General features: G+C 34.3%; 3 protein-coding genes across 3 annotated transcripts; all 3 read right to left on the bottom strand.

Annotated features, from left to right (window-relative positions):
• Window positions 1-1,016: 1,016 nt before the first annotated feature.
• LOC6651122 (autophagy-related protein 13 homolog) lies at window positions 1,017-4,445 on the bottom strand. Its single transcript, XM_002072922.4, has one exon. The coding sequence runs from the start codon at window positions 4,077-4,079 to the stop codon at window positions 2,487-2,489; it is 1,593 nt and encodes a 530-aa protein (XP_002072958.1). The 5' UTR covers window positions 4,080-4,445; the 3' UTR covers window positions 1,017-2,486.
• Window positions 4,446-5,432: 987 nt separating this feature from the next.
• LOC6651121 (GILT-like protein 2) lies at window positions 5,433-6,324 on the bottom strand. Its single transcript, XM_002072921.3, has 4 exons — window positions 6,180-6,324; window positions 5,950-6,120; window positions 5,600-5,893; window positions 5,433-5,540 (listed from the first exon to the last, which is right to left on the bottom strand). The coding sequence occupies exons 1-4, from the start codon at window positions 6,240-6,242 to the stop codon at window positions 5,439-5,441; spliced, it is 630 nt and encodes a 209-aa protein (XP_002072957.1). The 5' UTR covers window positions 6,243-6,324; the 3' UTR covers window positions 5,433-5,438.
• A 1,216-nt stretch (window positions 6,325-7,540) lies between these two features.
• Window positions 7,541-9,460, bottom strand: LOC6651120 (GILT-like protein 3). The gene is made up of 3 exons (XM_002072920.4): window positions 9,084-9,460; window positions 7,884-8,192; window positions 7,541-7,809 (listed from the first exon to the last, which is right to left on the bottom strand). The coding sequence occupies exons 1-3, from the start codon at window positions 9,390-9,392 to the stop codon at window positions 7,702-7,704; spliced, it is 726 nt and encodes a 241-aa protein (XP_002072956.2). The 5' UTR covers window positions 9,393-9,460; the 3' UTR covers window positions 7,541-7,701.
• Between the last annotated feature and the right edge of the window lie 7,898 nt (window positions 9,461-17,358).

Raw genomic sequence — 17,358 nt, 5'->3', positions numbered from 1 at the left:
ATTAGTTCCCTGTCACCAGAAATTAATATAGTGAGATTTAACATAGGAAAAATATACTAAAGTGAAGTTCATGAAGTTAGCTATTAAATATTCTGATTAGTTGCACACTTTTTGCCAACCCCCTTTGACTGCGCCTATGCCAGAGAAATGGCAAATGTTCAGAGACAAGGAGAGTGGGAGTGGGATTGAGAGCGCTTCCAGCTGTTACTGAGCGAGTGCGATCGTGAATGCTAATTGATAATGGCAACAACAAACGTTATACATATACATATATACATTAAATTATATTGTATTCTCGTCTGACTGAAAGTCAGGTGCAGCTTAATCAACAAACAGTAAGAGTAACTCTGACATTTTTATATTATACAATATTTAAACGTCAACAAATTATATACATACATATAAAAAAAAAAAGAAAACAAGGAAAATAAATAAACAACAACAACTGATAACCGGCTTTACCAAATTGGTAAAGAACATTCGTCAGCATAGGTCAGGATTAGCTAAAATGGTATTCGAACTAATTTAAACATAAACATAGTTACATACATATATTAAATTCATGTTAGATAAATTTATATAGTGAGCGGAGACTTAGTTTGGAATGTAAAAAAGTAAACTGTCAGCTGATCGAGTCATTTTTGAATCACTGATAACCCAATGTTAATTGTAGAACAAAATAAATATGTCGATCACTTTTTGAAATAGTGATAATCAAAATATATATACCTACCAAGATTTATGCATACTATATACTGACGTACATCTCGTGATCAACTGGAAACACGCCCCTATCTCACATTGGCGTAGCATGTGCTAAAAATCATTTACCACGGCAAAAGAAAGGCGATAATTTATATGTAATGATTTTGTTTTTGTATTAACAATGCGAGTTGTTTTTTTATTTTTTAAATTTTCTTTCTTGATTAATAACTAATTTGAATTTAAATTTCATGCGAAGGCAAAATAAATAGTAATAATAACATAGCTCGCAAAATTGCATTACAAGGTAGATATATCCAATATATGTATCTATATAGCGTACAATTTTTTTTTATATACATCAAATAATTCGTTATGCTTTTGACAGACTTTCAGTTCAAAAAACAATTTTGTTATACAACATTTTCATTGATAATTAATATTATATATTTGGGGTGACACAAAACAAGACAACAAAACAAAGGCAACCATTTACTTAGGTTGTAAGAATCAATCTTACAGCTGATATGGATGTAGTTGTAGCTACTATCTCCAATGTGTTTTAGCATTTGTGTAATAAACTTTATCATCAATTGTTGATATCTATCGCATATACCTACATATATAAATATATATTATACATACAAAATGATTATTTCATAGGCACTTGAAGAACGAAACAAACAAAAACCAGCTACGAGTCTTATAAATATGTAGTAGTATATATGTATGTTTTGTATGTGTATTTGTATCTTATGTACTGTATTTTACTTTGTGGCTATGGCTAGGCTAAACTGCTGCTTTGAATTTCTAAACTTGACAAGAGCCCTCTGCTAAGATAAGTATAAAGACACAACTTTAACTTATATACTTACAAAACTTAGAACTAAAGCCTATACTTGTTTATGTACTTTACTTATGTATAAATATATATATGTATGTTTTTTGGGGACTGTTTTGAAATGCCTATGTTTATTGTTTAACTATATAGCAAATATGTTCAGCAATTATTAGTAATAGGTTTTTAATGCAAGCCCTTTCTTAAATAGTTTTATACAGAAGTGAGGACAAGGAGAGACTACAGAGTAATCTGGAAGAGTTTCTATATACAAATATGTATGAAAAAGTGTTGGAGTGATCAACCTTGACTTTGTTAGATAAGAAAGCAGTACTTATTTAACTTTTGTTTTGCTAGTTTTTTTTCTCGTTTTTACATTTTTTCTCAGAAGTAAATATGCGCTAGCTATGAATTCCGATTCGTAATTTCACGTCTATTAAATCTGGGACACGGTTCTACAACCAAATGACTAATATTCGAGGACGTTGAAAGATTTTTATGAGAATTACAAAATTTACTTATGAAAATCAATTAGAATTCAACGAACCACTAAAACTAGGTTTCGGAATACGAAAACAAATGCTTCATTAATAAAAAGTAGTGCAAAAGTTTATGCAAAAATTATTATGAATTTGAAATGGGGAATATTCAGTTTTTGCTTTACTGTTTAGTTGTTGAATTAGTTAACTTTTTGGCATTCTTCCAGATTATTTCAATATTTTCTGCTCTCTGTCTCTCCTTATCATCATCCTCATCACACACTATTTGGTATATGTACAATTATATCATAGCAGCCTATATATATGTATGTACATACATATGTCATCATAATATATAAATTTTGAACTAAACAGAAATGGCATATACATGAAAAGAAATGATAAATATTATTTAGCAAATTGTCTCTCAATCTCTCTCGCTCTCTATCTGGGGGTGTCTATGTGATCTAATTGCTCATCTGGAGACCACCACTGCTCCTACTGCCCGTGGATGAGGAGCCAGTTAGACCAAATTGTGAGACAAGTTTATCGTAATCCTCCAGCGACGTTTCGAATTGCTCCAACTGCCGGGATAAATCATCCATAGCACTAGGATCAGCTGACATGGCTGATGAGGCAGACGATCCGCAAGCTATGCCCGTGGGATTACTACTCGCTGTAGGTTGTGTATTGGCATTGGATGATAAGGATGATGAGGAGACTTCTGCCTGCAACTCGTTGATGCCGCGCAAAGGTGGAGCATGATAGCATTCCCGATAGAACTTGGCCAAATCATTTACATGCGATGTGGGCGAGGCGAATGGAAAATGCAATTCTTTAAGAAGATTATCATCATCATCGATGGGTGAGGTTAGAGAAGGATCTGAATGATGATGATTCTGTAGGGTGGAGCTGGCGCTACCATTGGAGGTTGTTGGGGCGGGTATTAATAGACTCTTGATGGGTGACATGCAGCTTCTCTCGTTTGGCTTCTCATAGCTCTTAAAGCCCGTTGAATTGTTGTTGTTGTGATTATAAGTATTCGAATTGTTGTTGTTCAGATTGTTGAGATTATCCAGGCGATTGAGGGATTCAATTGATGAGCCACGACCCTTGAGTAACCATTCAAATGGCGGCGTTTCGGGTAAAACGAAATCATCTTCCGTATATTGACGCAATTTACCCGTATCGGCAAAGGCCCCGGGACGCAACGGTTTCTCGATATCGATGAAGCGTTTCGCGTCATTGGCCGCCGATCTCTGTAATCCTGTGGCAGGCAGAGTAGTGGGTGAACTACTGTCATTTTGTGTGGCACTTTGTGGACGAAAATGATCCGATTTAAGCATAATTATCTGATTCTGTTCCTTCTGCTGGGCAGTTGGTGAAATTGTCAATTTGGTGCGATATGCCACAGACATTACCAAAGAGCCCACTATGGTGTTCAGTTGACCAATCTTTACATTCTTATGGCCCTCGCCTAGGGTATGCACTTCCGGCCTGTCCACATAAATGCGATAAAATATTCCATACGAGTCCGGACACTGTCGACGCGAGAGTTTGTAGGCTGGCGTTGTCCTCGTTAAGGATATCAATGACTTTAGCATGATACTCATTCTATTGTATATGGCATGTGCTGCTTTAAGAGTTTGTCCCTCGTTGTCTCCACCTCCAGTTCCTTCGCTTACTTTCCCATCGCCTCCTTCACGTTGCGCACTATTTCCACCATTTGGTATCAAGTCGAGGGACCACACCTCCAAAATCATTTTGTCACCTTCGGATGTCTTTAGCGAGATTTCCACACACAGAGGCAGACGCTGGAGTATACTCTCCCCGCCTGCTCCCTGTTGCTTGAGGGCCAACGCCTTTTTTGTCTCGTCCAACACATCGGGATGATCGACGACCACAATGTTGAACCAATCGTTGCCAGCCAAGGGATTGCATTGCGTTTCCATTTTCTCGCCCAGACGCGACTGCACCACCACCTGGGTGGTCTTCAGGGCTAGAAATTTGATAAATTTCTCCACATCCTTTTCGGCTGCATTTAGTTTTTGTGTCGACATTTTTGATTTCAAGCTATTCGTTTTTTCTTTCTTTGTTTGGTTTTTGTTGTTGGTTGTTCTTGCACTTTTAGGGCGCACACACACACACACACACAAACACACGCACTATGGCAGACACAGAGTAGCGTACAAAGTTCACACTTCCGTCTTAGTTTTTTGTTGTTCTTTTTCAATTTAATCTACGTGGCCTTGTTAATTTTAACATTTGTTCGAACATTTTGCTCAAAACACTATTACCACTCGGTTAAGGCTTTTAATTTCAGCATCTGTTTAGTTTAATCTATGCGTTATTCACTCCCACTTTTCTTTATTATGTTTTGCTTTACTTTGCGATGTCGTGTCCGCCATTGAATTGTGCAGCAAACATTTGCGAAGAGTAGATGAGCGTTGAGCAGTGTTGCCGAATCAATTTTAAAACAGCTATTAGCTACAAATTTAGCTTTTTTCAAAAATTAAATTAGCTGAAAAAAGTGAACAATATCGCAATTAAATCACTAAATTAATGGCGATATGACAACTTGCAATATTATACCTGGCAAAATGTTGAAAATACCAAAATGTTCTGGGCCGAAGTTTATAATTATAAAGACTTCACCCTTTCCAATCCATATAAGTAGTTAGCTAGCCTCGCACTAAAAATTTTCGAACGCTGAACGAGAGCTTAAAGTGTTTTTATTTTAGTTATTTTTTGTAGCTGTTTTTTAAGAAATTTTAGTGAGAACTTTTAAAGTTATCTACTTTTAGCTACTTTTAGACCTCGCTTTAGCTGAAAAAGTTTCGGCAACACTGGCGTTGAGCAGCTATGGTAACCCAACAAACATAAGTTCTCTCTCATAGATATTTATTTTTATTTATTTATTATTATACAAAATAATATAATAACTAACGGGTAAAGAGTGCTAGCTACTAATGCGATCGAATCTAAAATCACAATTAATACTAGAAAAAATGATTAAATATAGATTCTTGAACATAAGTTGAGGCCATGTCGTCATGATTTAATATATGCTATATAAAAATTCTTATGTTTTAAGTTTCAGAATATTATTTTTGTTTTGTAAATATTAATTTATCCACCTTTATACCAATTATTAAAAAAATCACGACATTTTGTTTTGTGAAAGTAACTACCCTAATTCAATGTGACCGTGGTGAGATGGTTTTTAGTATTTTTCCCCTACCACTTTTGTTACATTTGCTGCTGTGACACGCGGCACGTAGACATAGTGCGCTTGACATTGGCACCATTTGTTCGACTCATTGGTTGGAGTTGCACTCATTGGTTCGACGTTGGCATCATTAATGTTTGGTTCGACGGCGGCAAATTTAAAAATATTTGATCTAGAGTTTAAATTAAATTTAACAGTTTTGAAGAGTTTTATTAAATTTAGCCTTATATTTGGCACAGAAAACAGCATCGAAATTTGCATAAAGATTATCTTGATCGTCCTCAACAAAGATCTATAATACAGTGTTATTAAATAATAATTGTTTGTATTCTCTTTAATATTTTCACTTACATTGTCCACTGTTATGGCAGGAACTCCTCTATATTGAACCTTGCTTGACTCTCGGGCATATTTGGCCAAAATTTCATTCACACTACGATTTTGCTTGCATTCCTTCACGTCGCTGACATCAATTTGATAGCGTTCCGAACAATTATCCAGTTTATTCTTCTTACCTCGCATCATGCAAGCTATCAGTTTCAATGATTCATTTTGATTATGATGTTCCAAAATGCAGCCATGCCAGGCATTCAATTCACACTCATCGACACCATGTTGGCACGTTACATTTCCATCAGCATTGGTCTGCAATCCGCATATCAATTAGGATCAAACAGGAGTGCGTTAATTTACAATCTTACTTGTGCGTTGCCATAGGGGACGAAGGTAAGGTCTGTGTAAGCCAGCCGATCCTTGTGGATCATTGATGGATTTAGTTGTTTGGTCACAAATTCCATGCAAAACGGACACAAAGCCTCGTAGTACAGGGTAATCGGCAGTTTATTGACCACAAGTCCTCGATTGTGATGATGCTGCAGTGCATAGCAATGACTTAAGACTTAAGTAATCAAAAATGCAATTTCACTCTTACCTTGGCAGTGATCTCCGTGACGAGAGGAATGACTAGCAATAGCCAGAGCAAAAGTGACTTCATGGCGAATATTAAAAAATGAAAGATTATTAAATTTCGTTTATGAAAATCTTTAGTCAGGGCGGGACCAGCTCTGTTTGAACGAAAGCTTGATACTGAAATGAAGTCTCAATTTGAAAGCGGTCTAACCACGAGTCATTCACGAATGCCTCACATCAGAATTAAGGCTTGACCACATGCGCGTCGAATAATTTTACTCAATGGGGTGTAATCGGGAAAAACAAAAGATTAGATGACCAAAAGAAAAGTATGGAAAGTATTCGGAACAGTAGCGGATTCACAAGTTGGTTCGGCCTAAGTCGCTTGGCCTGTTTTTTTGACCCTTAGGAAATCGTTGCCCCAACAATATATTCTGAGGTAGAGGGCTTTTCTTTATAACATGGCATTTTTAAATAATATTGTCAGATTTTCGACTATTGTTTATAACTTAATAAATTTTATTGAATATTTTGGTTACAGTCTAGTTAGACTTTGTCCCTACCCAGCATTTGAAAGATTACTTTACCGTAAGTCAACTTGATGAGTCTATTTTGAGCCCACTTGGTGATTAAAAAATGTTCATTATTTTTGTATTATTATTTATTTTCTTATTAATCGTGCATAAATTAAATATGACTCTCGAAACTGTTACAATACACACAATAAAAATGTTACAATACACACATTGATAAATATAAATGTTTATTAGTAAAAGTAGGTTTCAAAAATGATTTGAGACTGATTAAAGGAGGTTCATAAGCGGAGGAGAAGTGGGGCTAAGGTACTTTTAGCTCCCGTTAAAGAAGTCATTTATGGTTAAAAAACGAGTTCATTTGAAACTATTTAATCAGAAAGATGATTTAGAAATGAATCGAAATCTTATGAAATGGTTAATGGTACTGGCTTTATTCAATATCAAAGTTCTGACAATGGTTCAAAAATGTTCACATTTTATGGTAGATATGGTAGACCTGTCTTTTCAATATTAGCCGCTATAATATCTGGTGCTTTAAAGTAAATCCGTCACTGATTGTACCTACAGAACCTTATCTGCAATTTCGATTTACGATTTGGCTTAAAAGTAAAGTAAAAGAAAAACCAATTAAGGGATATCAGATAATCCCCCCTCGCAGCTGCCTTTGTCTTTAGTCTTAATCAGCTGCACTGAGCAAATTCCTTTAGTTTTTCCTGCGTCAGAACAAAAGAAAACAAAGCTACTGATTAACCACCGCAGCTGAAATACATAATCTACATATGTATATATATATGTACATACATATGTGGCAAGACCAACTAATATTAGCTAGGCAAAAGGCGTCTGGTCAGCGTCGTAATATTTAATTTTATATTCCATTTTTTTAAAAACAGATACGCCTTATCGCTGGCAAATAAATTCTTATACATTTCTATTTGATAATGATGTAGATGAAATTTCGAGATGAGTCAGAGATAAATTTATATTTGTACGTATTTTTTTTTAATTTTAAAGATTACAAGTGGGCAATTTAATATGGAATCTCTTCTCATATTCCTTGCAGAAATGTTCCTCGAAATTGTAGCGGATGCTGCTCTGATCATAGGGTTGGAATTTCTAAAAAATCAAAATAAAATAGAAGCTCAATTAGATAGTGTATAAAGTATTCGAATTTTTTAAATTCCACTCACATTTTCAAAGACAATGGTTGGAACATAGGAGATCCCCAAAGCCAATGTTGCCGTACCATAAGGTTGTAGGATTTGTGGAGTTTTCCTTGAACGTTTGCACTCTTTGGCTGCATTCACATCCAATTGAAAATGTTCAGCACATTTATCAATTTGATTTGTATACGAACGAAGCATACAATTGATAAGCTCAAAAGCCGATTTTATGTCGAGAGTTTCTATAATGCAAGCATGTAGAGCATTCAGTTCACATTCCTCGCTGCCATGTTGACAGAAAACTTCCATCTCTCCGATTTCCGTATTGTTGTAGAACTAGCAAAATAAATGTTTGTATACATCGATATTTTATGAGTAAAATACAGGAACATTTGAATGAAATTGTTTAATTCTCATCGGTTCCATACAATTTTAATTTTAACCAAACCAAAAATGCTCATCGTGCCTTATATATACATAAAAAACTGTAAATTAAAAAAACTTGTATCTTTTCAGTCGCATAAGCGATGTATCCAAGAAATTCATTTTTAAATATAAATGATCCATTTGAATATAGGCAAAGTGTTGTCGATAAAAGGGATATTTTTTGAGAATATTTTTCTAAAGAGAACTGTTTCATATTACTTATTTGGTTTAAATTTATATAAAAGATTGTAGCAAAAAAAAAAAAAACGATTGGAAATTCAAAAAATTAAAAGATTATGAAACTAGACACTAATATTAATAATATCGAGTTTTGTCATAGTCGACTTTGACAAAATAACTATTTGATAATATTTAGAGTTTAAAGAAAAAACCAATCAAGCAAATTGAATTCTGTGACAAAATCTGGATTTTGGCCACTTGAAAAAGTATAATACTTATTTTATTTTTTTGAGAATCACTTGTCTGACATAGACAGATTTCAAATCGTTAAGATCACACCTTATATTTTGGTCATATGTGTATATTTACAAAGTTTTTTATCGGATTTCCCTAAAGTTTTCAGCAAGTATTCTTAAATACATATACATATATACATATATAAAAAGCAATATGTGTATATTTATTACTTTCAGTAATTTGTATTGCTAATAAGTAAAAATGTGTGGTCTTTTTCAAAATGTGAAATTTTTGTTTTTTTAAAAAGCTTCTAATAGAAAGATGTCGCAAGGGCTTCACAACTTTCTGAAGAACCGATGGGAATTAATATTTTCTTTTACTTACACCCGCCTTGCCAAAGGGATAAAGCTTCAAATCTACGCGTGGCCACCAAGCGTTATCCTGCAGAGCATCATATAGCCTTCGCCTTATGAAGAACATGCTATCTGGACACAAAGCTTCATAGTGAATAGCCAATAGCAATTTGCCTCTAGATGCAGTTCTCGGTCTTGGGTCACTTATTGTTGTTGCTGTTGTGTCAGTTGTCACATTTTGCTGCTGCTGCTGCTCTGCATCCGCAATTGACATAACGAACATCATGACGATTATAATTATGACAAGTGCCCAGTTGATTTTCCATTTTATAATATTCATTGTCAGATTTTAGTATCTCGTGCACCGCGTTACCACTCTTTCCAGCTTCACAAACCAAACACAACTGTTCTATATAGATTTGAATATATTGCTGGTCGCTCTGGATTGTCGTCCATTAAACTATAAATACGATTACTCTCCGGCAATTTCCAAAGAGCGCGAATGTTTACTCCGCAAACAACATCGTGTCACACTTGTTGTGGTTATCTATATAGTTAGTATATACAATCATATATACATACGAATATCATGCAGCTAAACCGAGAAAAAAATATGCCCATATATTCTTTGATCATAAATCTACAATCTACTATTCTACATTTTATTTAAATGCTCTTGACAAGTGTAAAAACCCAACATACATATAGTTAGATACATATATATATATATATACATATACATATACATATATACATATATATATTTTATGCTTGTAACTAATGCATACACGTTTATAGGTCTAGTAAAGTTAGTTCAGATAATATATTTTTCTATCAATTTCTTAAAATTTTCCCAAGCTTTCTGTGGATTTCTGTGGACTTTTTGTTTTATTTTTAGAATTTCCCAATCTTATTAATAGATAAAAGTTTTACTCTATACTGGTATATAAAGGCCTCTACATACATTTGAATATTTTTTTTGACAAATTACAAAGTAAACTTCGTTACAATCGTTACTTAAAACTTGTTTTTTTTTAGATATTTGGTATAAAATCTGAATTGCTTATCTGATTATCGATTCAATATTTGTTGGGAATATTCTTAATACGGTCATAGCTAAAAAAACACATTACATAAAATGAACAGCCCAAAAAGTAAACTCTTAAATTTTATAATTTTTATAATATCGAGCCTCGCGTTTAAGTCGGCAGAGAAGAAGCTTCGCCCTTAACAAACTAACCATCACATCCTAATATTTCGTAAACTGTATTTTCAATCAAAAAGAAAAAATGTTTTTTATTTTTAGAATACACAATGCAAATTACTGCAGCTATACTTTCTACATTTGTAAAAATGCCTCTCCTTCCGTTGGTGTTATAAAGGTCGTAATCTGGACAGATAACATTATTGCAAAGTTTTTACAAAGTCTATTTCTCAATGCATGAAGTAACCTTGTTGAAACCGAGTGTAACCTTTGAGTTACTTGTATCTTCTTTACAAAATTAAAAAAAGAATGTATTAAAAAAAGAAACAGGTCCCTTTTGGTACTTAGCTTCTTCTTTTTGGTTTTTATACCTATGATTTCGATCATATACATATAATCAAGAATGGGAATTATCCAAGTAAGAAGACTTTTTGAACAAAAAATATTATCACTGATTTAGTAAAAATTTCGATATCCACACTAAATATGAGAACAGCACCAACAATCGATGACAATCTTTAATCAGCTTGAAAATGCCAAAGGCGTCTTTCGCCGGAGCTTCTTAGCAAATCTTAAAAGGACATTTCAAGATTTTCTGCGGTCATCATTTGACACTGGCCAATTGGAAACCATCCACAAATTGTAGGACTCCTTTCAGTTGTTGAACCTTTTCCGCAGGAAGATTGTGAGTGAAACTCAATAAGGCTAGACAACTGCCAACAACTGGATGACTTGTCCTTACTCATATCTTTCTATCCATCTATTATTGAAAAGAAGTGTTGTCGGTCCGGTTTGATCTAGTTACAGTTTCAAACTAGTTGAGGTATTAAAGTTACGACATGATCAATGAACAGTGCAAATGCAGGATTGGTCTTGACCTAGGTAATATGTACTATACAATTAGTTTATTTTAAGAATCTAGCTTTTTTTTTGTTGAAAATAACAAAAAGGGATATCGTCGTGGCTATAAGATTATGTCTTTTTCTTCCACTCGAAAGCTCATAATTTCATTTTAGTTTATTTTGATATCAAGAAACAAAATGTAAAAGTATTGAATGGTCTATTGTTTATTGAACGTCAAAAACCCGCAAAACAAATTTTAAAAGACGCTCGCAATATTTTGTATTCCTGTTTAAAGATTCCACTGTAAAGTTTGTTGTAACAAACCCAATAACGAGAACAAAATTGGGTTAATGTGGCAACATTTGGTTTTAATATTGCTTGGCGTTAAGAGGAATCGCCTCTATAATTATTTATTCCAAATGGGCCAGCTAAAAGACGTTAACGAAATCATAAACAATGAACTTATCAAACGTTTTACTACAGTAAAGTGTAACAAGTTCAGTGCACTGTCAACTTGTTGTTGTTGTTGTTTTTACTGCTGATGGTTGGCTAATTGACAGGTAGAGCCCCATTTTGGTTAACCGGCAAGCAGCCAAAACGGTTTTTAAACCAAAAACATAAAAGATAAAGGGGGGATGGGAAAGAAACCAGTTGAACAACAACCACTTATTGTTAGAGTATATATAGAGTAGATGTGTAGATATAACTGTCGCATAGCTTTGCCTTTGCAGAGTGCCATTGACCATCAGTTTGACTTGAAGTTAGTTGAGCAATTTCAATTTCTAACTAATTCTCTCTCTCTATCGCTTGCGCTCGACTCGGCTTTAATTGCCTTGCCAAAGAGTTTCGAAATAGTTGGATGTTTCATGGTCAAGGCTTTATGCACACAAGAATGCACTCCATGGTCAGCTAATTGTGTTGCAATCAACTCGTCATCTCCACACTCACTTGAGGATAACCATAGATAGGAGGAAGAAAAAGAGAAAAAAGTGACAGTGGTTTATGATGTGCCTGCTCTCAGCTTTCAGCCCCTTGCTGATTTCCGCTTTTAGCCTTTAACTGTCTCTGTGTGTCTGTGTGTGTGTGCATAGGCATTAATTGGCAGTTGGCGGCATTCGTTGCAAACGTGTTGCAGCTGCAGTTAACCCAAATTGCTTTCTGTTGACCAATACGCGACGAGAATTGTCTGACCATGCTTGCGGATTATGCGGCCCAGCATCTTAGACGGGGACCCATAGCTCCCGGCTATCACACGAATAGCGTTTTATGGTGTTTCAGTATTTTTTTGTTTTTCTTTTTGCTCTTCTAAGTCTGTTCCAGTTTTTCGTATTTTTTGTGGAGTTTTCTAATTTGCATTTAAGTCGTCGTTGAGATTTGTGGTTTGTGTCTTGCTATCGCTTTGTTTCACCGCAATCTCTTCTGGTCTATTTTCTGTAGTTTCTGCTTCGGTTTATTGGCCTGAGCTCTTGTTCTCATTGCAACATTTGTAACCACAAGCCAAGTCAAGCAAACGATGCCACCAACATTTATTCTGTCTGTCTCTGTATTCAGATCTCTGCAGTTGTCCAAAAACGCATTGAGCCTAAATAGTTTAACCCTTGCGAATTCTCAAAAAGAAAATGGCACTAATTGTAAGAGTAAACACTTCCTATAGGAATATAGCTAGGAAATCCTTAAATCCAGTCTGCTTCATAATCATATAGATCAATTGCTTGAAATTAAGGGCAAGACTGTAGATATTTTCTATATATATTTATATTTTCTGAACTTTATCATATATCATATTTATTCTGGATTGTATCTTACTATGTTTCGCGTCTTCCTCTGATCCCTTAAGATGTCTCTGGAAACAAATATTTAATTAGCAATGTCCTGTAGCAATCCTCTTAGACCCAATCCTTGAAAGCATCCCCCTAATAATCAAATTACTGAAAGAGTCAAATTAATACCACACCTTATAAACTGTAAACATCCCTATAGAGTATATTAGTGTAATAGAAACAAATATGTAAATAGTTAGGATATATGTAATGTAAAATGAAAAGTCAGCTAATACAAGCAGAAGGCCCTAAGTTGGTATTAATTTTAATTATACCTAACTTTAACATACATAAATAAATAAATTGGTTGGAGAAAAATAATACTTTATAAATAATTAGTGTCGTAATAAAATGCAAAGATAAAAAAACCAAAAACTTCAAACTGGATTTTGGGTCTAATTTTAAATATTGTGCTATACAGTTTTTCTTATTTTTCCTTTTTTCAAAGGATTCAAGATTGTCAATTTTTCATGTCTGTCTTTTTTTGCATCGTCCAAATTTTGGGCTTTGTATGTTTAAAAACATTACCCAAATGCTTCAACCTTAAAGTTTAAGCCAAAAAGATTTCATAAACTTAATAAAAATTAAAGCCAACCTTTTTCAGAAAGACTTTGTACGAAAAAAAACAAATTAAACTAATTTCTGGTTTAAAATAACTATGTAAACTTCTAGACTTCACTTTGCAGAATACTAATAGAAGGCAAACTAATGAAAAAAAAATTATAATTGCAACTTTTTTTCAAGTGAAATGAATCAAAAACCACTTTAAAATCAATTAATATACTTTAACTATTGGTTGGTAATATAATATTACACTGTGAGTAACAATAGTAAAAACAGGCATACATTGATATAAATATATATTCATTAGCTCGTGCATTTTTATGGATGAATAATGAAATATTTACGGTCGAAGATTAGTCATTTTAGGTTTTTGGTGTGTTGCTTTTGTTTATTTCATTTTTGTACAGACATTTGGCATTTCAGAAAATTAACCAATTACTTAGTATCATGTGTTCCAGACCTACCCAAAACCAAAAATGTTATTATTCATCCAAAGATCGCAAAAGTATTCCCCAGAATGTTTATTATTTTTTCTCTCACACTCGCCTCCCTCTCAATAAATTGTATCGAAAACTCTTCCTGAATAATGTTAAACGCAAGATTCATATCAAAGTCCGTTGTCTGAGTCATTTGTTTTATTCTTAAATGCAAAAACCTGTTGCCTGATTTTATGACCAGCAAACGAATTGGCAAACACAAGTGTTAAATTACGATTTTCAGAGAGTCTGCACGAAATGTTTTGTTGTTTTTTAGTTTTACTTTTTCATTAGTGGGTCACGGTGGACCAGTTTCGCCAATGCCAGGAAGAAATTTTTCGTTTTGCCGCTGTGCATATCATTTGCTGGAGGCATAACCATCGGACCATTGGACCGACCAACCTTTCTCTTATTGCAGTAAGAGAACAAAAAAATTCACTCTTTCGTTGTTGTCTTTTTTTTCATAAACTGTTGAAATTATATCCGCTATGTGTACATGATCTCGTCTTTCCTTGTGTTTTATTGTGCTGCTAAGCTCAACAGAGAATGCGTTTTCTTTACGAGAGATCGAGTGAACGTGCTTGGGTATATAATGTGCGTCTCTAAAATGATTTCTTATGCAAATTAGTATGGGCTTTATCTTCTAAATGCACATTATATCCGCCTAAAGCATTGTCAATTTTTGATTTTATTTCAAACAGAGACGTCTGATACAATCTGCCATAACTTTGGTTTTGCTTCAGATTGCCTCATCGGCCTGGCATCGTTATACATTTTTCTTGGCTATTACATGATGATGATGATATTCATTGCTCTGTCTCGTCTTGGTTTGCGTGCAAATGTAGGTATTATAACTAGCTCTGAGTTATGTACATACATATATGAGAATATGATATACCCTGAAAAGCCTCTGTCCTAAATGATGAGCTCTGTTTTTCTATCGTTGAGGAATTTTAAAATAGATTAACATTATAGTAATAAATTATTATTAAATCTATTAAGTGCACCCTAAGACGGGTTTTTTAATAAAAGAAATATCAAGTTAAAAAGTGGATCCTTATCAAAAGTATTTTTTTTAGGCGAAAAAGTGCTAGATTAGATAATTAAGTAATTAATAGTAACTATAACTATTCTATTGGAAGTAAAATACCGAGATTTAGTCATGTTACTACTAGATAAAATCTTTTAATAATAATAAATTAGACTTGTAAATTTTATTTCAATTTTCTTTTGGGATATATTTTAATTTCCCTCATTCAAAAGCAAACCATTGAGTATACTTTTTCATATTTAATAAATTGTCTGTTATGATTCCCAAATTATTTTAGCACTTTCTATATCTAAAGAGATAATAAATTTTACTTTGGTGTCAAGTTTTATATTAAAATTTAATTTCTTATTACAAGCACGTTGAAAAACTATAATTTTTTACTTTTGAATGTTGTTTTTACTTTTTATTAACTCAAATATTTATCAACAGTTTAGTAATTTTCCTATAATTAATCATCAGCAAATATATGAAATATTAATTTATTAGCTTTTAAGATTCAACACCAAATAAAAAGATAAGATTACATATTTTTCATATTGCCAAATAGCTTCTCCCTTATGCCGCATTGCTGGTTGCATTGCTTTTTTGTGTAGGGTATGCCTCACAACAACAACAACAACCACAATAACAACAACAACAACCACAATAACAATAACAACAACAACAAAGCTTTGCCGCGCATGCAACCAGCCAAGCATGAGCCAACTAAATGACGCCACAACTACAAAAAATGAAAAAATAAAAACGAATAATCAGAAAAGAAAAAAAAAAGTTGTCAGAAACTGAAAATGCATTTTCACATGCAGCTGCTACTGCAGGGCAAAACGAGCAAATTATCCAAAATAACCAACTTTGAACCAACTTTGACATTCGACCAAATATCGAAAGGTCTTTGTATTACCGCACATACATACATACATATATACGGGGTATAAGATTTTGTTGCGTTTATAGAACATTTGTCGACAGATGCCGTCTGGAGGACAGAAACTGGTTCTTGGTGGATAGCTTGCGGTTAAATTCCATTTTCACATAAACCCAGCAGCGGCAACATTTGTGGCACTTGTATTGAGAGTATTGAGTGCAATAGCCGGACAAAGCGATCACAGTGAAAACAGTTAGTTCCGATGCCAATAACCTGTGGGCCATCATCATGATGACGCACTCGTGCGAACTGCTGGCGTATGATTGAACGTGCCTTGCACCTTCCCATAAATCTTGGCCTATTCAAGACTGTGTGAGCTCACACACAAGATACTACGGCATACTTATAATTGGGTTAGCTTACGTTGCTTTCAGAGCCAGATAAAAATGAGGCCCAAAACCAAATAAATATTATGTGTGATATTTATTTATAATTGCCACATAATTGCCACCGAAAATAGTAAGTGACTGCGAATTGGGGACACATATATGGGTAAAGAAAAACAAAAACAATAATAAACCAATAGACACACTGTCAGAGATAGAGAGAGGGAGAGAAAATATTATAAGCAAACAAATTACTTTGCCTACTTCTTTATGTGCTCAGTCATGGGATATTTGTCTATGAAGTCGAGGCCAAAAACCGGAAACAACGAGCTTAACTAAAAATTTACGAGCCAAGAATCTGCATCTCTTCATGGGTTCTTCAACTTCAATGTTTTGGCAAGGCTGCTGCTGTCGGCGTTGAAGCGTTGAGCAACGGCCAAAACCACCTCTAATCACATTAGCACACACCGACCAGGCTAACAAATTTTGCCATTAGAATCGGAGTTAGCATTCACGACCCGGCCAAACGGGCATAATTATGCGGTGCAAATAGCCATTGTTTTGTATCTGACTTCGACTCAACTTGGCCTGACTGGCTTGTGGCTCTGGCTCTGGCTCTGAGTGACGCTCTTTGATTCTTTACTCATTGTTAGAAGGTGTTCACAGTCCACAGACCATGCCAATGAGGCATTACGCAAAAGATTTATGACGCCTCTAACTCAAAAGGTAGGCAATTGGCTTCCGTTAACCATAGCTTAAGTGTCAAATGTGGGTCTAGGTCGTACTGGTTGTCATTCTCGTTCTCGTTCTTGTTCTCATTTGCGTTCTGTGTTCTGTGGACAGCTGATTTTCAGTTCTAGTGCTCAGTCAGCTAGAAATTCTTTGCCATCTATTTCTGTTTGCCTTTTGGGCGGTTAGTGTGTCGCGCATACACATATGTTCATCTGCATAGACAGCTATGTATATTTATGTAACTAAGTACATACATATGTATGTATGTATATGTTTTTTTTCTCTATGTGGTACTAGCACTAGTCTCTGCGGCATCCGTTAAGAAATAAATTAAAATTTTTTAACCACATCTGCCAAATTTAGAA

This window comes from Drosophila willistoni, chromosome 3R (assembly GCF_018902025.1).
Source record: "Drosophila willistoni isolate 14030-0811.24 chromosome 3R, UCI_dwil_1.1, whole genome shotgun sequence".
NCBI lineage: Eukaryota > Metazoa > Arthropoda > Insecta > Diptera > Drosophilidae > Drosophila > Drosophila willistoni.
This window is presented reverse-complemented; position numbering and strand designations above follow the sequence as displayed.

Bases quoted from the DNA above. Each gene is read 5' to 3' on its own strand.
- LOC6651121 (XM_002072921.3), bottom strand. From the start codon at position 6,242: ATGAAGTCACTTTTGCTCTGGCTATTGCTAGTCATTCCTCTCGTCACG. The intron at 6,121-6,179 runs GTAAGAGTGAAA...TATGCACTGCAG, and splicing joins TCACGGAGATCACTGCCAAG to CATCATCACAATCGAGGACT. The intron at 5,541-5,599 runs GTAAGTGAAAAT...ACTGTATTATAG, and splicing joins CTGCCATAACAGTGGACAAT to ATCTTTGTTGAGGACGATCA.
- LOC6651122 (XM_002072922.4), bottom strand. From the start codon at position 4,079: ATGTCGACACAAAAACTAAATGCAGCCGAAAAGGATGTGGAGAAATTT.
- LOC6651120 (XM_002072920.4), bottom strand. From the start codon at position 9,392: ATGAATATTATAAAATGGAAAATCAACTGGGCACTTGTCATAATTATA. The intron at 8,193-9,083 runs GTAAGTAAAAGA...TTATTTTGCTAG, and splicing joins ATCCCTTTGGCAAGGCGGGT to TTCTACAACAATACGGAAAT. The intron at 7,810-7,883 runs GTGAGTGGAATT...TTGATTTTTTAG, and splicing joins CAACCATTGTCTTTGAAAAT to AAATTCCAACCCTATGATCA.